The sequence below is a fragment of the Ambystoma mexicanum genome, chromosome 2p (assembly GCF_040938575.1).
Source record: "Ambystoma mexicanum isolate Mex_15411 chromosome 2p, UKY_AmexF1_1, whole genome shotgun sequence".
Taxonomy (NCBI): domain Eukaryota; kingdom Metazoa; phylum Chordata; class Amphibia; order Caudata; family Ambystomatidae; genus Ambystoma; species Ambystoma mexicanum.
Genome location: NC_090923.1, coordinates 1,337,653,286 through 1,337,676,348, shown reverse-complemented (window position 1 = coordinate 1,337,676,348; position 23,063 = coordinate 1,337,653,286). Strand labels below are relative to the sequence as shown.

General features: G+C 46.3%; 2 protein-coding genes across 4 annotated transcripts in view; one reads left to right on the top strand and one right to left on the bottom strand.

The window, feature by feature from the left end:
• The window catches only part of SLC5A10 (solute carrier family 5 member 10), a 1,126,075-nt gene that overhangs the window by 548,153 nt on the left and 554,859 nt on the right, over positions 1-23,063 (top strand). The window lies entirely within an intron of this gene.
• FAM83G (family with sequence similarity 83 member G) overlaps positions 1-23,063 on the bottom strand; it is a 185,946-nt gene that overhangs the window by 82,047 nt on the left and 80,836 nt on the right. The window contains exon 2 of the mRNA XM_069645681.1: positions 21,294-21,461. Within this exon, the coding sequence (XP_069501782.1) occupies positions 21,294-21,461 (168 nt within the window). The remainder of the gene's footprint in view (positions 1-21,293; positions 21,462-23,063) is intronic.

Genomic DNA, 23,063 nt, shown 5'->3' with positions numbered 1-23,063 from the left:
AAAAGGTTAGTCCTTCTTCTATGTTGTAATAAGGTGACAAGAGTGGCCTGTATCGGGAGTGGATGCTCCTCATTTCATAAGGACTGTGATGATTAAGACCGAGGATTAGATAAAAGTTATTGTCAGCGAGGTGCAGCCTGTGTTGCCCAAATTTAACTGAATGTTAGAGCACTACGGTTACCAAATGCGTCTTGAAATTTCCCTTATTCGGGTGGCCATTGGATTGAAGGTGTTCACTAGTTGGGTGGGGTGTCTACAGATGCTGCATGCTCCCCGCTGACCTCCCACACAAGGGAAAGGTGATAGCCAAGTGAATCAGGACACTGCAAGCCCAGGATCTTTCCCAACGGGTGTGGAAGGCAGGAAAGGATAGAGGGCGAGCAGCATCACACAACTCATCTCAGCTAACACGGCAAGGCTGGAAGTTTTTTTTTTGGCATAACAGAATAACCTTGGATTTTGTGACTAGCTGTAAGATACAACCTTTTACAAACAAGTCCCTAAACTAAACGAATTGCAGGTTTTCAGAATGTTTGCATTTAGCTTAAAGCTTTGAGGTTAGCACACCTGTAGGACTTCTTGTCCAAGGCAGACACAGCTTCTAACCCCTCAGAGATCAATTCAATTGCTGCAGTGAGTTAGGTAAAGATACCAATTTTGCACATCAATGCAACATTTAACACCAGTGACACTGGCAGTCAGATTAAAAATATATATATGTATAGTAGATTGTGTCACCTCCACAGTCAGGGCCTATAGAAAGTAATGCTGGTTTGATAGGCCACACGTTAATTGCTTGCTTCAGACAATGGGATAAGCAGCACTTCAGTTTGAATCCCAACCGTCCCAAAGGATCCCTTCTTTCCGAGGTTGATAAATTGCGCACCACGGATAAAAGTAACAACTAGTGTAACAGCACTTCGTAGCAAAAGAAACCCAACATTATTATCGTCTCCACTGGGATTCAGAAAAAACTTAAATCCCTGGAGAGATTTGAGGCAGACCAGTACGCCAGCAAAACGCATAAAAACTGTAAACTGAACACATGTTTCTAAACAGCAAAACATTTTCACATAGCAGCAGCCAGTGCTGGCATTAGGCTGGATTTGCCTGGATCAGACCAAAAATGTCTCTCTGATCCGGAAAAATCCATTTGCATCCTTCGTTTGGTTTAGCGCGTTCAGACGGATTCTAAAAGGGCCAACGCCGGGATTCAAACTCAGGTCTTGAGGACCAAGGCTGAGACACGTTCAAGACCACTTAAACTCTGATCAGGGGGCCTGTGAAATCACTCGTTAGGCTTGCACTCTGCAGGAAATATTTACACAGCTTTTTGGAGGTTGAAAAAAATATGTACCTTTTATACTTTGCTAGAAACATTTATGGGAGCTGCTCCTCTTGTTTTTCTTTCCAGGTGTTCGTGATTAATGTTTTGCGGCAAAAGGTTTAGGGTTGGGGTGGAAACAATCCCACTCCCCCGCCCTCCCCGAGCTGGAGGAATCCCACAGTTAATAATTTCCACTTCCAGCACTGACTGCAGCCCCTTTGTGACAGAAAGCTATAAGGTGTGGGCAGGTGCACTCGCCATTACTCTCTTCCCAGGACACATGGAGCTTGACAGCCACGGGGCTGCGGGCTTTGTTGACAACGCCAGGCTCACTGTTTCCATAAGTGACTGAGGCGGACGTTGCTGGTCACGGGATGCGTGACAGTTGCAGCTCCCACGTCACGCCCAGCGAGTGTAAACAATGCCTCGGTGTCAGGATACATTAACCCAGATGCCGGCATTACTTTATGGTGGCAACAGGGTGTCGCTTAGAGCAACATATGCTCTGCTGTCCCGTCTGTGAGAGTCGGAATGAATCCGCTGCAACGGCCTGCTATTCGCAAGTTCGAATCCGGCAGGGGTGCCTGAACTCCTTTCCAGGGTCCACAAATTGAGTACCATTAAAATGGAATATAATAGCGCTTTGAAGTGTTGTTAACCCGTTCCTCTGGGCATACTGTGGGCAACGGCCCGGCAGCCCGAGAAGAAGTGAAGCAAGGACGGTACATGAGGTAACCAGGACGTAACCCCCCGCCCGGTATGGACCGTGGTACGGGTTGTGAATGCAACTAGCAACCCGGGTAAACTAACGGTAACCAGGCAGCTTAAAAAAAAGCATTTTCATTAATTTAACGGGGCACCACGCGCATCCTGTTCAATGAATGAAAATATTTTGCCAAGATGGCCGCCATGGTAGTAGAATACGGGGCTTTGTACGAAGCTCCATAACCATGGCGGCTGGAAAAACAATCAGGTAAGTGGGAATGGGGATTGGGATTGGGATTTAAAACAACAAAAAAAAAAAACAGGGGGGGATTAGATGGTGGGGGGATGCTGAGCCAGCCATGAAGAGGCTTGGAACTTGGGCTAGATTAGGAGTATCAGCCCGCATTTCCAGCCTACTGATTGGGCAGCTCCCACCTGAAGGGTGCTAATATTCCTATTTGTAAGAGCGCTTGTATGTCGTGTTTCACAGAGCAAAGCAGACTAGGAGGATTGCTTTTCCAGGATGCAAAAGGCACTCAGTGATTCAAAACTCGAAGCCAGCAGAGGAAGCATATAGTGGATTGAAGCAAACGCGGCCTGTGCTCACAAGTGTACTTGGCCTTTGTTTAGAATAGTTCATGGCCGATGCAAGTATGAATGGCAGGTAGTCTGAAACACGCCCACACACCTTTTTGCACTCGTACAGCAGACAAAGGTTATGCCTGATGCCAGCTAGTAGATATATGCCCTATTTCCTGTTCGCTCATCAGCGCCCAGCCTTGAATTCTCTGAGACAAGACAAGAATTTCTAGCCAAGGTCCACCCTTTGTTCCTCTGCCCCTCGGGTTACTACAGCCGGCTCCCACCCATGCCACCTCTCGGTGTTGTCATTTTGCAAGTATTCACTGCCCGAATTGAAGGTGGCAGCATAGCGGACGTTGGCATGCGAGCGCGGATAAAGTGGAGGCGCATTCGTCTGACGCACATAGCTTGATCAGGCAATCCACGAAGCGATGGGGAGACAGAGTGTACAGTGAGACGGGGAAAGAGGGAAAGAAAATGGCTGAGGGAGGTGAGCGAGAGAGTTAGACTATCGAGCAAAAGAGTGGATACTGGATAGAGAATAAAGGAGTAGCAGAGACAGAAGAAAATAAGAGCGAGATAAATGATAGAAAGCACAAGGTGACCGAGAAAGAGTGTTAACGGGATGCATATGTGTGGGCCAAGCAAGACACAGAGAAACAGAAAGAGCGAAAGAGGTAGATATTTAACTCCATTAGAAACTCAAGAATTCACATGTAAAGTATTCTTAGACCTTACGGAGAGGTGTTGGTTTGGGGATGGCGGAGGGGGGGCAGGACAGTAGGTGCCTTTGTGATGGCAGGTGCAGCCAAAGCACACCAGTTAACAGTCTTGTGCTGTGGGATGATGGGTGGACAAGGTAGGGGTTATTTTGTTAAGTTTATTTTGTTAAGTGGGTGGGGAGGTAGGATGCCAGGTATGGGCCTATGGTTGTTGGGGGGGCAGGACACCAGGTATGGGCCTCTTTTCATGGAAGCCAGGACACTGGGCAGTGGTTAATTTATTGACGGAGAAGATTTAATGTGCCAGGTATGTGCATATTGCTGTGGAAATGGGGGATGGGGGGGAAGACGTGAAGAGGGAGAGGGGGCACCACTTATAGATTCAGTCTTTTTGATTATCAAATACATTAGTTGATTTGATTCCAATATTTTGAATGCTTTTGCCTGGAGCTGCCAGTCCGAAATGGTCCTATAGCACAAGGACCTGTACAAACATATGATATCCAGAAAACAAAGTAACTCTACTTTGTTAGGAAAGGCGCTTCACAGTTGGCCCCATTTGGTTGCTGCTAATTTATCTGCTGTGAATTTTACATAAAAAGTCTTGGCCATAAGTCAGTGATAAATTCAAAACAGGATGATCAGGAAATGTTTAATGCACATTCCTGAAATGTCCGTTAATATAATTTGTCTTTACAAATCGCACACTGGGTTCGCATCTCAGTTTGCCCGTAATACTCTAGTGCCAATGCATTTCGGATAGAACCTTCATCAGGGCGGTATTTAGGCAAAAATTGATGTCACATGACTGATATTTCATTCATATCTAGTACATGTTCAACACATTTAACACATTAAACCAATACAGTTTAGTGAAATCAATACAAAAACACATACCATTCCGTGAGTGAGCCACATCCATTTACATAGGTAGATGAAATAAAACAAAATATAAGTGTCAATTAGTTAATTGATAGTGTAATGTATACTATGTGTATCCGCAAAAGCTGAATAAGCATGTCCTACCTGAGTCATTCCAGTTTCTCGAAAATGTACTTCTGTACACAGATACATCTATAATATAAATAAAGACTTGTCACCCTTTTGCTGATGTTTAAAAGGAAAACCTGTAGTCAAATAGACACGGATAGTACTTACCGAGCAGCTAGTGCTCGCAGGACGTGTAAGCCGAATGAGCCGCTGCATTATGCGCTCACGGCAGGTTCCCTTTCTTTTTATGTGTTACCATGGAGACGGGGCGAGGCGTCGTGGTCCAGCAGGAGCACGTACGCCGCGAGCCCTGGGGCGGGGATGTCTCCAAGGAAACGGACGCTTGGGAAGCGCATGTTCGTGTAAAGAAGGTGCTTGTGCGTATATATGCAATTTACTTAGAGAAACAAATGCAGATGCTTGTATGGAGAATGGAACACACTCCGTGTATGTCTAAAGAAACGGAGGGGAGGGCCAGAGGCTACTCCTAATGTTCTTACAGTGAGGGATATCAAATGTGTCATATCTTAAATAATTGGCGGTGTCACAGTAAGGTATGCTAGAGGTCCGGTAATGGCCTCAGGCTATCCTGTCGAGAGTGGAGGTAGAAAGTGGAAATACAAGTACTAATGATGCCTGGCATGTATAATTAATAAATGTGTACAACAGAAAATCCAAAAAAGCCAAAAACAGCCCATGAGGGTGAGCACTGATTTGTCCACAGAATGTGGATGGAAAGTAAAAAATGTGTTAACAAAACTTTTAGGTGTAACTCGCTTATATCTAACAATGCAATCGAACAAGTCTTATAAAAAGCACAAGAAATTGATTTCTTCGTTGAGCCCCCTAGGACTTATGGAGCTCAGGCGATCAATCCAGAAGGATTCTCTTTGGTCCATCCTTTTTTGGAAATTCTCGTGGGTGTCTCTCTTAAATACCACTTGCAAAATCACAAATTGGATTTGAGCCAAGTTATGTTTCCTCTCATCCCAATGTCTTGCCACAGCTGAATTTGGATTGTGGTTCCTTATACATGACCTATGTTCATTCCATCTTGTTTTAGCTACTCTCAAGGTCTAACCCACGTAGTACAGTCCGCATGGACATTTGATAGCATAAATTACGTTGTTTGAATCACATGTAGCAAACTTTTAGTCTGATTGTCTCCCCCGTATGCGGGTGCTTCACTGTTTCGCCTTTCATGACGTAACTGCAGTTGCTGCAATTCAAACAAGGGAATGTCCCGATCCTTTCTGTAGTTCTCTTCTTGAGTGCTGGTTTGGTTTGGTCTAGCCTGTCTTTAAGGTTCTGACTTCGCTGATAGGCGAATGTGGGAACTTCTTTGAACAGATGTTTTACTCATTGATCACACAATAATGTGTTCCAATGCTTTTTAATAATGTACTTGATGCGATTACTCTGTCGCGAGTATTTGGACACGAAGACAAGAGGTGGGACTTCATCTTGTTTGCTCTTTATTTTCAGTAGGTCTTCTCTGCTCTGGGTAGCTACACGTGATTGTGCTGTGTTAACGTCTTCCTCTGAATACCCTCTATCCAAAAACTTCTTCCCCATTTCCTTGATGGCAATTTTGTAATCCTCTGGGTCACTTACCAATCTTTTCACCCTGAGCATCTGGCTATACGGAAGAGTTTTGATGAGACTCGGTTGATGGAAGCTGAGTCGTAACAGATGGTTGCGGTCTGTTGGTTTGCGAAAGATGGTGGTTTGATATCCCACATTGGTGATCTTAATGTCTACATCCAAAAAATGGATATTTGCTTGTGAGTATTCATATGTAAATTGGATTCTGGCATCTTTGCTGTTCAAATATGTGAAGAAATTAAGTAGTTCTTCCTTTGTGTCTTTCCATACTCCAAATATGTCGTCAATGTACCTAATCCATAGGCACAATTTAGGATTCCATTGCTCATTCTGTAATATGTATTCTGATTCAAATTTATGCATGAAGGAGTTTGCATAAGAGGGAGCCATGGTTGCTCCCATGGCAGTGCCAGCTACTTGAAGATAGTATTGATCTTTATATCGAAAGTATGAGTTGTTGCTTATAAATTCGAGGAGTACCATTATGAATTCTTTTTGTGCTAGTATTTTTTCTGCATTGAGAAGTATCCATTCACACTGCCTAGATCGTGGGGGATCGATGTATAGAGACTCTTGACGTCGATGGTGAAACAAATGTTATTGCAATCAAATGGTGTTGAATTCAAAAGTTGTATGAAATAAGTCGAGTCCTTGATATATGTGTTGGTTTTTTGGATGAGTGGTTGTAAGAAAAAGTCCACATATTTGCCAAGGGGTTCCAATATGCTGCCCATCCCTGCTACGATGGGTCTCCCAGGGGGTTCAATTGGATCTTTATGCACCTTCGGAAGGGTGTAGAAGTGTGGTATTCTGGGATGTAAATTCGTCAAAAATGTCTTTGTGTGGTGGTTAATCCACTTGAATTCTTCCGCTTTACACGAACATGCGCTTCCCAAGTGTCCGTTTCCTTGGAGACATCCCCGCCCCAGGGCTCGCTCCCGGGGGTCGGGCGCGAGGCGTACGTGCTCCTGCTGGACCACGACGCCTCGCCCCGCCCTCCATGGTAACACATAAAAAGAAATCGAACCTGCCGTGAGCGCGTAATGCAGCGGCTTATTCGGCTTACACGTCCTGCGAGCACTAGCTGCTCGGTAAGTACTATCCGTGTCTATTTGACTACAGGTTTTCCTTTTAAACATCAGCAAAAGGGTGACAAGTCTTTATTTATATTATAGATGTATCTGTGTACAGAAGTACATTTTCGAGAAACTGGCATGACTCGGGTAAGACATGCTTATTCAGCTTTTGCGGATACACATAGTATACATTACACTATCAATTAACTAATTGACACTTCTATTTTGTTTTATTTCATCTACCTATGTAAACGGATGTGGCTCGCTCACGGAATGGTATGTGTTTTTATATTGATTTCACTAAACTGTATTGGTTTAATGTGTTAAATGTGTAGAACATGTACTAGATATGAATGAAATATCAGTCATGTGACATCAATTTTTGCCTAAATACCGCCCTGATGAAGGTTCTATCCGAAATGCATTGGCACTAGAGTATTACGGGCAAACTGAGATGCGAACCCAGTGTGCAATTTGTAAAGACAAATTATATTAACGGACATTTCAGTAATGTGAATTAAACATTTCCTGTAATAAAGCATCCTGTTTTGAATTTATCACTGACTTATGGCCAAGACTTTTTATGCAAAATTCAGAGCAGATAAATTAGCAGCAACCAAATGGGGCCAACTGTGAAGCGCCTTTCCTAACAAAGTAGAGTTACTTTGTTTTCTGGATATCATAGGGTGGGGGGGAAGACACCAGGTATTGGTCTATAGTTGTGGGACACCAGGTATGGGCCTATGGTTGTGGGGGTTAGGGGACACCAGGTATGGGCCTATGGTTGTGGGGACGGAGGCTCATGACACCAAGTAGTGGTTGGTCCTTTTGTTGTAGGGGAGGCAAGGTAGGACACCAGGTATGGGGCTATTGTTCTTTTGGTGGCAGAAACCAATTATGGACCTTTTAATTTGGAGGTGGGGTGGCGGAACATCAAACAGGGCCTTTGGGGGTGGGGTGGCGGGACATCAAGCAGGGCCATTTTATTGTGGGGGAGCACGCTTGGCATGGGTCTATTCGTGTGTGCTATTGGTGGCAGAACTACAGGCAGGGGTATTGTGTTCACAGATTTTGCGTGTTGGGGGAGGGGCGGGTGATGCACTACCCACCTACCTATTTTTTGCATTCCAATATTTACACACCATTATTTGTCCATGTGTGCTTGTGTTTGGCTCTTTGGCCCAGGCCAGACCCCCTGGCTCAGCTCGAACTAGGGTTGCCAGATGACTCCATGTTTGGAAGGACACCATGTCCCAGTGCTGCACTTTTACTTCTCCATCAATTGCCTGCTGGGAGTTGTAGTGTTGGCTCAGTCCAATTCAATAAAACGGACTGAACAAAAGCGACGGTAAAAGCAAAGCCCAGGAGTGAAGTAGGCTGTTCCTCACGACATGGGATCGTCTGGCAACACTAGCTCTACACATTAATTCTCTGGCTCTCCCCACTGCATCATCTTACTTTATGTTGCCCCCAAATTCCTCAAGTAGCCTCCTGCCCCTGAATCCTGACCAGCATTTAACAGTTGACGAGTTGAAACATTGCGATTCGGAATTCGGGCAGAAATTCCGAATTCACTTCCCCATAGAAAGACTCACATTTGAGAGCAATGTGAAGCAGGCGCCGGCCTTTGGAAGAAGCCTTTTACTTTCTGCACATTAATCATCTTGTGCGCGAGGCGTTCGCACGCAGCGCTGTCACTTAAATATGCTTCATGGTGCGATGTCGGGAAGAACCAGACCTACCCTGCCCGGCCGGGCCAGACGCCTGGGGCTTTGTGGCTAGGCTGCCTTTATTCGACAGGGGTCATTGCTGACTCTTCTGGCCGCAGAGCCCTTCAACTTGAGCCTAAAATCCCGAGCGCCTCGAATTTCCTCTGCACCGCGAATCGCATCGGCGGCCTCGCCCTAAAGAACAGCTTTCCCGCGGTCAGCAGCACCAAAGCCAGCGCTGCCCTCTGTAATCACAGGCTCCCCCACGAGGCCGTGAGAACCGCAGACGGGGACTGCGCAACCCTACGATAGAGGTGAGGGTGGGCAGGGAACTCATGGAGCTAGCCAGGGGGCTCACTGACCTGGCACGTGGGGTCAAACACGAACACTGCCAGCAAAAGAACGGGCGTGCCGCCCTGCCTCCCCAGCCCCACCTGACCTGCGGTGCAGGGCTGCCTCGAGGATAAGGATGTTCAGGTCCTAGCACTTGCGCATGCTCAAAAGCCACCACCGGAAGCGACATCACAGGGAGTAAAACTGAGGGGACCCTCGGAACGCCACATGTCAAGAAGGTAGCAGGAGACAAACTGGGGTGCAATGTACGATGGGGCACCTCACATCACTATACAGAGAGCAACACCATAAACTATTAAACCAGGACCAAGGCGCACAAGTGTATGATGTGCATCAAATCCCTCCCAGGCATGGCAGATAATGAAACTTGGACAGGATCACACAACCCCAGTTAAGCTGTGAAGCTGGGATTCGAGTCCAAAGCATAACCCAGGCCCCTGGCCACCTCTGTTCTTAGCTCCAATCGCAAACGTTTGTCTGCCACAGGCTAAAATACCACCATGTTTTAGAGGTATGACGTGAAAAGTACAGAGATCACAAAACAAACCCAACAAATATAAAAGAAAGTTGATGTTAAGTAAAAAATGAATAAAAAAAAAAAAAGTAGGAGTGCCCCTTCCTGAACAGTAGAATACAAGCACCACACTGCAGTGTCAGCCTAAAGACACTTCTGGAATTATTAACTCTACTTTCAAGACCCACAACAAATGAAAGTGTGGCAAGGACTCTAGCGCCCGACACAGTCACGCAGACAGTTCTCTTGCGCAGGAAGACCCGTAATGTTCTTTGTGGGCCCACCGAGCAGAGATCCTTTAAATAACTGCACAGTTTGAATATGGAGGCCTGTGGACTCCACCTGCATTGAGAGAATACACAGACCTGGGCAGCTGGAGAAGTGCAAGCCTTTCCCGTTGAAATGTGTCCATTTATTGGGGCAAAAAGGCGCTTTTTGTCCAGGACAATAGTCACTGAAGTGATCAACTGCCATAGTCTGGAACACTGATGGGTATGGCTGACAAGATGGCAAGTGCAACCCCGAGCTGCAAGTGCAGTGGTAGGGGTGAGAGAAAATGAATGCAGGCCTTAATGTAGCATTTATTTTGGTGGTCTTTTGTTTCAAAGGGCAGACGGTGCGATGGAGTGCCCACTTACCCCCGCAATGATTTTAAGTAGTTGGAGGTTGAACAGGGACTGGTGTTGCGTTGGTGGGCATTTCCCAAGCAGTGTTGGTATGTGTGAGAGAGAGTGTCTGACCTTTACTTTTTTATTACCAGAAATTGGCACTGGCCCGTGTTGTGCAAAGACAGGGGCTTGACACTCGATCGGTCCAGAGCCAGCTACTGGACCTGTCCTGCACTTATCCCAGCACTGCCTGGCTCCCCCGACCTTGAACCGGTGGAATCGAAACTATGCCGCCACAAATCATTATGCTCTCTGCTTAACCCATAGGGCATACAGAATATTCCATTCTGGGGAATTCCTATTGGTTTAAAAAGACTTTCAGAGCGATGCTGGATAAGCAGGAACCCAATTACCATTCCAACATAAGCATAAGTACACAATCCATGCAGCCGCAAGAATTGACAGAAGATGACACTACCCGAACAAACTGGTGCATGTACAGCAAATCTCCATCCGAATGTCTAGGTGCATATAAGCGCACCAGTACAGTGGATATGGGCCGCAGGCATGGCTACCTGCACACATCAGAATACTGTCATGGTTTCGGCCCATGACAGTCCTTCAGGATTTCACAAGGTATCAGGATGTAGGGTTGGCCTCACATAAAGCCCTTTCTTCGACACAGTTTTCTCTAAAGAGAAAATCAGCACTCACCCATTTGTCAGCGAGTATCCGGCTCCAGCAGGCGGGGGGTTATGCTGAAGTCATCACACCGCGCATCCTGACTAGACAGTAACCGTGCACGGTTTGCAAGGTCATGGCCACACTGGATCACAATTGGCAAAACATCTAATCTCATTACAAGGGCGTGGGAGGCAAAACACGTCATAGCTCCCCCAGACAGAGCGCCACATGTATTTTGGACTGCCCCTACTGGCAAACTCAGCGTGCCGGTCCGGTAAAAAGGCCAGAGCCGGTATTATCTGCATTTCTTTACAGAATTTTTACAGGACCGGCGCACACAGGATGAGCCCCATGGACTCTGCATTACCACAAAGCAAAAACAAAGAGGTGATGGCTGGAAGGTTTAGAATGAATCTTAACCACTGGCATTGCTCTGGGCAACCATCCAGACCACCGTTCTTCACCTGCCAAGGCATTACAGAAGGGGAAAGACCATATGCAAATCAGGCTTGACCCCACCCCAAAAGAGGCAGTCCAGCCCGAACTGCTAGGCCACATCCCTTCTGCACGAGACCACAAGCATCCCCAAACATGTTTCACCCTTGTTGGGGCTCATCAGTGAGGAGTAGCTTGGGACTCTAGGCCCAGCAGGCACGGGACACACGTCTGGGCATACCCGTCCCACTCAGGGTGACAAAGTAAAAACAAAGAGGTGATGGCTGGAAGGTTTAGAATGAATCTTAACCACTGGCATTGCTCTGGGCAACCATCCAGCTGTTCTGGCTGGACTTCCCCTTTTGAGGTGGGGCCAAGCCTGATTTGCATATGGTCTTTCCCCTTCTGTAATGGCTTGGCAGGTGAAGAACGATGGTCTGGAGGGTTGCCCCGAGCAATGCCAGTGGTTAAGATTCAGTCTAAACCTTCCAGCCATCACCTCTTTGTTTTTGCTCTGCATTACCACAGCCACAGAAGATGCAAGATACTGCCTAGGCTGGGAAGTGTATATATATATATATATAACTCAATATCTATTCTAATAAGACACCTAGGTGGAGACACTGCTGGAATCTGCCAAAAAGCGCCAAGAAGCATTCAAGTTATGAAGCGAGTGCTATACAAATAAAGAAACAAACGTGTATGTAGTGGCCAGGCATTGGGCAGCCTCCATATTCCCATACTAATACTCTCCCTCCAGGAGCCCATGTAGAAGTGTAGGTAGTAAGTAGTAACTTCTGAAGTGGGTGGTATTAACACATGCTAGTGGCCCGGAGCCCAAGTTACAGGACCTGGTGCCATTAGTAGGCGGCAATGCCCACCACGCTGTTCGCATCCCTGCATGATGGCCAGGTACCAACAGATTTTTTTTAATTTATAAAAAAGGTACTGCAGCCTTTCACAAATTAAAGACTACAATCGAAAATGGCCGCCATGGAAAGAAAAAGAAGGGAACTACTATTCCTCACTTCTCCCTTTACATGGTAGTCAGCACAGTAGTGGGGGGGGGGGGTCCCTGTAGCTGGAGGGTGCAGCGGCGAGGAAGACTCAGGTCATGGGGAATGGAGGAACAGGAAGAAGTTATGCTTTGTGTGTGAGGTGGCAGGTGGACGTATGGTGTGGGGCTGCAGGAAGCGAGGGAGCCAAGAGAGAGTTAAGATGGTGGTGTTCCACCCATCGGGAGACTCAGACAGCAGGCTATCCCATGAGGTAAAGACCACATATTCTAAGAGAATGGCTTGGAGTCTTGTACACAATACCTCCAGGGTGGTAATGAACTAGCACCTGAGGTGCGAAGTTTAAGAAAAATCAAGGCCACACATCTTGGTGGTTTAACTAGAGGGCATCTCCATTTTGGTATGCCACACCATTACCAGGAAGCCCTGGGGTATCCGTGAGCTGAGGCCTCCAGTACAGCGGGCGAAACTAAGGCGAGCGATCCCAATCAGGGGTGTTGAGTAGGGTGCGACAACGCAGTTGCCAGCAGAAACGCCAGCACTGCCACGGTCAGTGTGGGTACACAGGGTCGGATAGTAACTCTTGCTGCCCATTGTATATTGTGAACATGGCCTCGCACATGTGTGTCCATAGCCCAAGAACCATGTGCTGCTTTGTGTTGACCGATGAAAATCCAGGTGCCTGATCTTGGGAGCCGCCATGTTTTTCCACGACTTCCACATGCCCGCGCGCTGTCTTCTCCACTGTGATTCAGTGTCCAGTCAAGTGCACCCGTTCTCTTTTTGTGCGTTTTTAATTTTTTGTATTTTTTTTTTTAGGCAGTCAAAATACGTCTGTGCTTAAACTTTTGGGAGTAAATGACATACATGACCAAATAAAATGTAAGTAAATAAATAATTAGTTGAAAAGAAGAGTACACCACTGCTTTCTTTGTTTGTTTTTTTTAGCATAAGAAAAAAAGAGGACAAAGTATCAATTGGATTTGAAAGATGAAGTCAAGGGGATGGGTAAGGGGAAAAAAAAAAAAGACCAAGCACGTTTACGAATGCTTCTGAGCCTCAACCACTGGAAGTCACATTTTGTAACAGTCTACAGCTCATGGATGTTTTTTTTAAAACTCCGCAGCCCCTGTTTTGGGGAGGTTTTTCGGCCTTCTTCAGAAGCTCTGACCGTGTGGCTGATCGGCCATCTTCTCTTACACCCCCCATGCATGCCTTGCGGTGCGTCCATCTGGCATGGCTTTCTGGTTTGAAGGCATTGTGTGCCCCTTTCCTGTCTTTGTGCAGGGCGCTGCCCAATGTTAGGGAAAGCACTGGCAGAGTACTTCATCAATGCCTTCATGTAGTACGGGTTCTCCCACAGAACTGCCCAGAGCCTGGCGCTTCATAGACAGCGGAACAGGAGCAGATGTGCCAAGAAATCATTTGGCTAAATAAAATGGCGGCCCTCTCCTTTGTCCACCTCAACATGGGCATCCGTGTTTGCATATATTTTCAAACGAAATCTGCCCGTTTGCACCTATATGTGAGCTGTAAACGGATTTCATTTTTTGGGGACACTATTGTGCAATTCTGCATACAAGGTTGGCATCATAATGATCGAAATGCAAACATAAAATAAGTTTCCATTCCATTTTGATAGGCACATCAATGCTTTATAGTGGCTTCCCAGAAAAAAGACTGGGGAGCGACCCGTTCTGCGGGCGATGAGGCTTGGCTAGGATGAGACACAGATCAATGGTTTCCTAGGACATTAATGTGCGGCCTAAATTCAAAGACCTTACAAAATGTATTGAAAGATCTGAGGTAGTTCAGAGCAGAGGAAATGGCGGCATTGTGTGGAAAGCTCCTTCTCTCTTTACTGCGTTTTTGCGGGTTTGCCCAATTTGACTGAAAATATTTAACCGTATGGACTAGTTGACCTTATTTAGGCTGTATGAAATGATCGTACAGGCAAACATGTGGTCATCTAGGCGATTCGGTTCCATTATAGTGAACAAGGATTGCTGGGGTGTCCCCCGCTCCACTTGCTCGCTATAATGGGAACGGGGGTTGCAGGGATGTCCCCCGCTTCCGAGACATTGGAAACAGGGGACTTTAAAAAATAAAAAAAAGGGACCCTGCAGCGTCAGTTTTGACCCGCGTTGCGGGGACGGAACTGGCGCCGCAGGGTCAGAATGAAGGCAGCCGCTGAAAGATAAGTGGGGGCAGGATGGGGATGTATTGGGGGGGGGATCGAGGGGGCATGGATGAATAGATTTTGGCCACGGCAAAATTGACTATGGTCAATTCCTCTGTGAACAAGTATGCCGCAGTCAAATCATACCAATCCGTTTTTGTGGCTTCACATGCAGGACACATCAATGGGATTTCAGCAATGAGGAACAGAAGTATGAATCCCTTCATAATAGTGCCATGTCAGAGGCGAGCGACGTTGAACACCGAGTGGAGAGGATGCCTGGTTATTTTCTTGGCTGCGAAACCAGGAGAACGGAGATCGAATACCAGCTTCCCCTCCTTGCACAAAGTGTGTGATGCTGCTCTGCCAAGCACATTATCTGCGTGCGTCTCAGTTCCTTGATCTGACGTTATTATTATTATTATTATTATTATTATTATTATTATTGGGGTATTGATTGAGCGCGGACCTGGCGTCGAGAAGCAACCTTCACAGTTTCTAAGCCTCTATAAAAACTGTGGGTGCAACAAAGGCTGGACATTTACCAGTAAGAACAGGTATATCTTGGGGAAAAACTACCGTCATGCACTTGTGTCAGGACAGCCAAGGTGCATTTACTTAGAACCTCCGCGACCCACCGCAATCAAGAGCCCCATCAGTGAAACAAAGACATACACATTTCTGCTCAATTACAAAAATCCACGCTGACGCGTCAGTGCCAAGGCTTGTTTCCCACTTGAAAGCGGCACCCCAGCTCCGAGCACTCCAAGGGATTGTGAATTTGTAGTCTTTCTTCTATGTCTATGCTGCGACACACATCTTATGGACGGGCCGCCCCTCTAATGGTGCGATAACATTGTTTCAGGGTACAGATAACATCGCCGAAAACATTCTGTGGCCACCCATGGGTGAGAGTCGCAGTCAAGCAAGCCGACAACCTCTCTTGGGCACAATAGGCCAATGTGTATAAATTTACCAGTTTATAAACGCCTGCCACCTTGAACTCGCTTGGCCCTGGTTCCTGTTATTGTGTGGTTAGGACATAATTACCGCACTCTGAGGCTCTTAAAAAGGGATACAGACAGACACAAAAGAATAACAGGTTATGAATGTGTAGCAGATACGTTCATCTAAGGCTTGCGCGTCATTCAGAATCAACCAATCGGAACTGGAACAAAAAACAGCCCCGGGCAGCAACACAAGTATGTCCCACACTCACAAATAGCAATTTATGACCTTTCACAACAAATTGTTTGTGTAGTTCCTGAAGGGAACATTTCTTTGGGAACATCTAGAGAAGAGGGTGCATTTTAAAACACCTTAGGCTAGTGACATTGGTTACAGTGCTCAGATGCACAGTGCACCAGGTCATTGAAGGGGCCCACGTTGCAACAGAGAAATGTCAGAGGGGCTGAGCACTCTTTGGGCTTTGCCCTTCTGAGACTTAATCAGGAGCCAAAATGGGGAAATTATTCCCTTGTGGTTCTGTGTTGTGCAGGAGGCCAAGTAAATCCCAGAGCTGGACACACTTGCCCGGTTTTTGGTAGAATGTTTCATGCCCCATCCATGACATTAGACTACCGGCCCTACAGCAGATATGGGCCACTGATTCCAGGCTGACAGCATGGACTGGAAGTTAAAGGGTAAGGAAACTGAGGATCAAGACGGCACGAGGACAGCAGCAGGGTGGGAGACCAGCCCCTGCAGAAGTAGATGAACCAGTTATGGATTGGGGACTTTTCAATACACCCTGTTGTAAGATCTCCCAGGTTTTGCTATGCACGAGTGGGCTCCTAGACCTCACATTCTTTTTTGCATTGAAGAATTTCAAGTTTTGCCCATCGAATCTTAAAAATGCAGGAATATAAATCCCAGAAATCAAAGGAAAAATCCGACTGTATGACGTCCCAACGCACGAAAAAACATGGGAGCCCTGCTTTAGAATAACCAAGCAGTCTCCCAGTCACTCCCCTACAGCAACCGGCATCAGTGGCTGCCCCAGCAGATACACAAACACTGCCGAGGGTAACACATCGGGCACAACACCTTCCACACCTGCACTGGTGTGTCTTGGATGCAGCGACAAACACACCACCTCGATAGTTGGTATGGTTACGATCCACAATTGGTGAAAGTTATTTTAGAACTATGGACCCAAGATGCCTGCTAAGAGTCCAAATCAAGGAGCGGGTCTCAATTAATGGCCCAGATTGCATGATCATTTGTTGTGGCCAGAGTAACCTTCATTCCTTCCTGAATACTTGTAACAAGCTAACACCCTTACCTAATACGAAACTAAGACTTGCAATTGATTCGTTATATTCTGTTTTTTATCTTGTCTGTTTTTATGTATCATTGTTTGTTACATTGTAGTGCTCTGAAGCCTATGGGCGAAGTTGCCACTCTATAAAAGTTAAATAAATTACAAAAATTTGCCAACACCATACATTTCTTTGACTATCTTGCAACAAAGACAAATATCCGAAGTGGCTGGAGCAGTTCTTATCCAAAGTGCAGCCTGGAAGCAAGTCAAATCCCACCAATGGCAAGGATCTGCATCATTTTCATTCTGAGAAGGAGCGGGAGGCGTGGCCGGCCTCAGCCGCTCGCGCCGACCCAGGCCACAAAAGGTGAACTTAGCCAGGGGAGCAGCAGTGCATGCCCCATCACCCCCATCATCATCGCCACCACCATCACACTCAAAGATGCTGCCCACAGTGAGTTTTGCCCCCAGATGGCCCCACAACCATTTCAAACACTGTAAAAGACTTCACAATGATTTTACTGCACAAGAATTTTACTGGTAAGTTTTTCTGTCACTTATCCCACCTAGGGCACGGCCAATCACCCGCATTATCTGCAGCAATTCACTGCTCTACTTCATAACGCACATGACCTTGGCCGATAGAATACAGCCGACAAAGATATTGGTCCAGCTGGGCACATAATCAGTCTCCTTGACTCCAATAATTGACAGTCTATCACAGCAATCATCCACTAGCCAGATCTCCAGGGGTCGCTAACAGGGACTTACTCACCCCTCCCAACATGTGTGCTGGCCCACACACAAAATGCACACACATTTAAAAAATCCTCCTTTAAATTCTCACAGCTCGGACTTCGGTCCTCCAAGGGCATACATCCCACAATGCTTTCAGGCCATGCCAATGGCATTGGGCGCTATACAAATGCCATATAACACAACATCCACAAGCCATAACGTTTGGCTCCATTAATACTACAATATAAACTACCAATCCATTGATGAGGAGTTTTTTTTTTAAATGATGTACACTGCAAACCTTCTAGGGGCTCACATTGTTGCCAGTTTAGGCACAGGGATATTACATGATCTGCCCAGCCTCACACACTTTGGTTGTGGCGAAGCCTGCAATTCTAACACTTAGCACAGCCCTGTGTGAATATATGGCTAAACAGGGTAACATATTCGACTTCATAGAGATTTAAATATTACACAAATTCCATAAACAAACCTGACAAAATATAAATTATAGGACCATGCTGAGCAGAAAGAGTAGGATTGTAGCTTCGTATGCCCGATCCTGAAGAGACTGCAAGACACACAGGAATAAAAAATGCACAATACCACCTGCTTATAGTCACTGCTTCTCATCATACAGCTTCGTGCAATCATCCCATTTATAATCCCCCAAATGTCGCAACTTTGAAGGGACTTTAAACTAACAATAGCCAGTGTATTCACTCAATGCCATGTCTGCAGCCACATTATTCATTCGGTTAAAGTGTTCTGCTGGTAACAAGAAGTAAATTACATTCCATGAACTTGAAATACAACGTGGAAAAAAAAAACGATTAACAGGAATTTACAAACCACATATGGCCAACTGTCAGACCCAAGAAGTGGCTTGGCAGTAACCTTTTTTGACATAACATGCCGGATGCAGTGTGCCCACAGTGTAAGAGGCAACCCCCTCTTTTCCCACTTAACCAGTAACGGACTACATCTATAAGGTGATGGCAGTACCTTCTACTTGCACCGATACCAAATCTGAACCATGAGCACTTAATGGATTTTTTACAATCTCAACAAAAAGGGTACAAGCAAATTAAAAGTAAACCAGTTTATTCCACTGCCCTCTGTCCCCATGTGAAGTGCATCTTTTTGTTCTTGTCCCACCCCAGCCACTCATTGATTGGCTGGGGCAGGACTGGAGCACATCCTGGCAGTGCTGTGAAGCAGCAGCGAATTTGAAAAGGTAACTGAGCCCCTTTGTTACCTATGAACTCCTTTTCTTGCCCCCCAGTAACCTTTGCCCCCCCTTTGTTGCCCCAGTCTCATTGAACCCATTTTGCTGCCCCAACCCGTTCAGCTCTCCCAGACCCGTTAGTCTGAGAGGTGTTCATTTCCAAAACAGTTGATTCTGTAAAAGCTAGGGTTTGTGAAAAACGAAAGTTGCCATAGTCCTGTGCATAAAGAGCCAGGAGCCAACCAGCTCGGGAAGGTGTTGGGATAATTTCACAACAACAGATTTAGCCATAGAGACGAGTCAGGGCTCACCTTAATGGATGAGGAGGGTCTCTGACAGGAGTTAAAAACGCGATTCTACATTTTAACCTGAATTATAATCCCATTACCCTTCAAAAAATTGGGGGGTGGGGGTAACCTCTCCCGGTTGGTATCAATCGTCAGATGTCTCCTAATAAACATGTGGGTGAACCGCCATTAAAATCAGCATCTGTTGGCATCCCACACACTTCAGTACCAACCTTATCAGCATGACTGAACTTCGATACATTGGACTCCACTAACGGATTCATTGTTGCTGGGAAAAAAGATCCGCTTCTGAAAGTTAACCACAGCTACACTCGCGTGGCTGCAAACTGTTGCCTACTCATCGCGGGGGTCAGAAAACTCCAAACGCGTCTTAACGTCCGATTTAATTCTTTAAGATGGCTGGACGGCATTTTCCACTGTAGATCACCTGCTGCTTCCCGGCAGGCTCCAATATGCAGGTATTGGAGCTACAGGCTTGGCCACTGTCCTTCCTGTCAGATAGGAGAGCCCTGCACTGATGTTTGTATCTACCACTCCCCAAGCTCATCCATCTTTCTGGCGTGACGTCCTAGTCTTATGTTGACGACACCCAGATGCTTCTGGGATTAGAAGGTGATGGGTAATGGCGGAAAACAATCTCTGGAATTGCATTGTTATTGATGGATGGATGGATGTCTAAACAATTGGCCAACTCCAAACTCCAACTCGCTTAACTCCAAGGATCTCAGTGTGGGGGATCTGGACTTCTTCTTTCTTGCCCACTCGGATGGGCATATGTCCGACTCCAGCTTCTTGGGTTAAGAAGCTAGGCTTTAAAACAAACAACTCCCTACCGTTGCGGCAGCAATTCTGTGTGCTGGTGAGCACTTTTATCAGCTCTACAGTCTGCTAATCAGGATTCCGTTTTTAGAGCGATTGTTTCTGCGAGGTTAGACTATGGCAACTCTCAGTTTTCGGGCTGCCTGCTTTTTCCCATTCACCGGGGTTGCAAGCGATCCAGAGTACCAGGTCACCAGGCTCGTTCAGGCGTCCATCGCCGAGATTAGATTTCTCCTGTTCTTCGCCAGCTCCACTGGATTCTGGTGCAAGAACATATTCAAGTCATTCTAGAAACTTTGTCACAACCTCTATGGGTCTAACCCACCACTTCTGTTAACTTAATGCTCTCATGATATCCCCGCCCACATCACCCTATCCAATGCATCCTACGATAAGAAAAGGCTGGGGGGTGGGGCCTTTTCCATCTTCAACCGGGTGCACAAGAACAGAGCAACTACTCCATACCTAACATCTAGTAAGGAGTTCATAACTTGACTGTTCACCTAGGTCCAGGCCACTCTTCTCTTCCAGACGTTTCTCTGCTGCCTCAAAGAACACCAAAGGACTGCTGGCAGTGTGTGTGGTTTAGAAGTACAAGTACAAATACTGTGTAGCTGAAAAAGCAAATCGCAGCACCTATACCAGTCATCTGCCCCGGAAACCAAAGGAACTGTATGGTGGTAGCCATAAAATTGTGGTATTTTAAGTACATCTGATTTTTAAAATACCACTGATATATGATTTGGGATTGCACAGGATATTAACCACAAGAAGTACATGGAATGTGGTTTGTTTCTTTTGTAGGGTGCAGTTGCCAAATTTTGGGGAGAAAAAAAGGCAGCTATGCTGGAGAGCTTATCTGCACTTCAGAAAACATTTGAAATCAGAAAGTTCCTCGACTGAGACAGGTCATCGAAATGCCACAGGGAGGGGACACTGGCAGTCAGAGGGTACCCCACCTCCACCATGTCTGGAATGTAAGGGTCTGAAACTAGTTTGCCATCAGCATGCTAGGTTTGTATGAGCCGCGCTCTGAAAAAATGACTGCAAGGGGACATGCTTATCTCACAAATTAGGGAGCGATGAGAAACATTTTAATATCAGTATTGGGTCAAATATATATATTTTAAAAAACACACACTGGTACCCATGCCTGCATAATATGTAGCTACATGTAACCTGTTGTTCGTGTCCAAGTCTCTAGCGCCCGGTTACCTCAGATTCGGTGCACGGTATAAATAAAGAAAGTAAACTAAACACACAACTCTAAAGACCCCGCTCTTCAAGGAAGACTTGCAAACAAATGAGGCACTTGGACCATGAAGAAGCTGCCCCCTCTGTTCCTCCCTCCCCACTCACTCACACACAGTAATATTCTTCTTTAGAGCACTTCTGGCCTCTTCTATCTGCACCACAGCCGACGGCACTTACTTTTAAGTGGCCTTCGTGCATCTGGGCCCTCTGGCACATCTGTAGGAAGTACTTGACGTTGGACTCGTCCAGGATGATGTAGAAGGAGATTTTCCTCTTGAATCCGGCATCCAGCATGTCCTTGAAGATGTCCACGTCGGTAAACATGTCCATGACCACGGCCACCACCTGGAGAGAGGGGAGGGCAGGGTTAGAGGCGGCTGTGGGAATGCACATGAACTCTTCCCGGCAGAGGAAGTACACTGCCTGACGCAACTTCCGCCATCCCATGAACAGAGCTCTCAGAGCCACAGTACCTTAACCAACTCACACATTACTATGGTGGATTGCTGGTTTCAAAAGTAAGCAAACTCTATAATCATTTGTTTTGACAGCCATAAAATGTATTTATTATATTCCTCATACCCCTTACTGTATATATCAAAGCTTCACAATACAAACCATAAACAGTACACTATTAAAAATAAATCCAACATTAAAAACACCCAGCAAGTTAAGCAAGTTAAAATATTGCAAGGGAACAAAAGGGGAAAAAACATCAAAATAGCCCAAGCATACACAACAAAGATAGCAACACATAAAAACTCATCTCTCTACATGACATAAAACGCGCAAAATGACAATTAAAAATGTCAGTAGGCGCTAGCTTAAGGGGAGGGGCGAGAACTACATTGCCATTTTCGGGACTGCCTAGAAATCCCCAAGATCTCCACAAGAATTGAATGCCGGCTAACCTAGCTTCCAAGGTCTCGGCGACACATGAAAAACAAGCCCCGATTTACAGTACCAGAGTCCACGAAGACCACACTTGGGCGCTTCCTCTGCCAAACATCGCACTCAGAACAGAAGAAACTGAAAGTGGACTGCGGTCTCAAGGCACCAATGAACCTAAAAACAACAGGGGTCACCCTGCCCTTCTTTCCCCCAGGATAAATTAACAATTGCTAATTGAAGGGTACCCGCTCTCATCTAATTGAAGGGTACCCGCTCTCAACTGGAGGTAGAGCACCCTAACACGGAGCATTAGCCCAGCAGTAGCGTGACCAGACGTTCCCAGTTTTGCCGGGACTGTCCCGGAATCTGGTGCTCCGTCCCCCTTTCTCAAGATTATTTTTCCATTGGAAGACCCAGTGGTCCCGGTTTTTGGTAGTAGGTCTTCATGGCTGGCAGGCACGAATGCAAAATCTGACACAGGAGAAATGCTGCATTTTAGGAATTAAAATGGGGTATTTTGTGATAAATTTATTGTAATACGTGTTCATTCCAACAGTAACACTTAAACCTCCTTCTCCAACTGCTACTGAAGTGTAGTGCCTTGACAGCCACTTTCAAGACTGGTCACCCTAACCCAGCCCTCCAGTAGTCCTCTTTCCCTGGGCCAACTTCCTTATAATGCAGCCACGTGCCTAGGGGACTGAACCCCACCATCAAGCTGCAGGCCCATACACTAAGACCAGAGAGCCTCTCTTGCTACGCTCAGATCTCCTTCAGATTTTCTCACTGGGATGTTCCACACGTTACATAACACAACGGTAGCACCAGATGCTAATGTGGCTGGACCAGGGTAGAGACACAGCCCCATGGGCTGGAAGGACCGCGCGGCTGTGGAGCGAATCAGTTGAGGGGCAGGGCTTCATCCACACCCCTAATCCTGCAGAACAATGGCTTCACGGTTGCTATCTCAGGCACCCAAGAGATCCCAAGCCGCCCTTCACTGGGAGAACTGGCATGCCCAGCCTCAACCTCAAAGGGGATCTGAGGAAGACATTT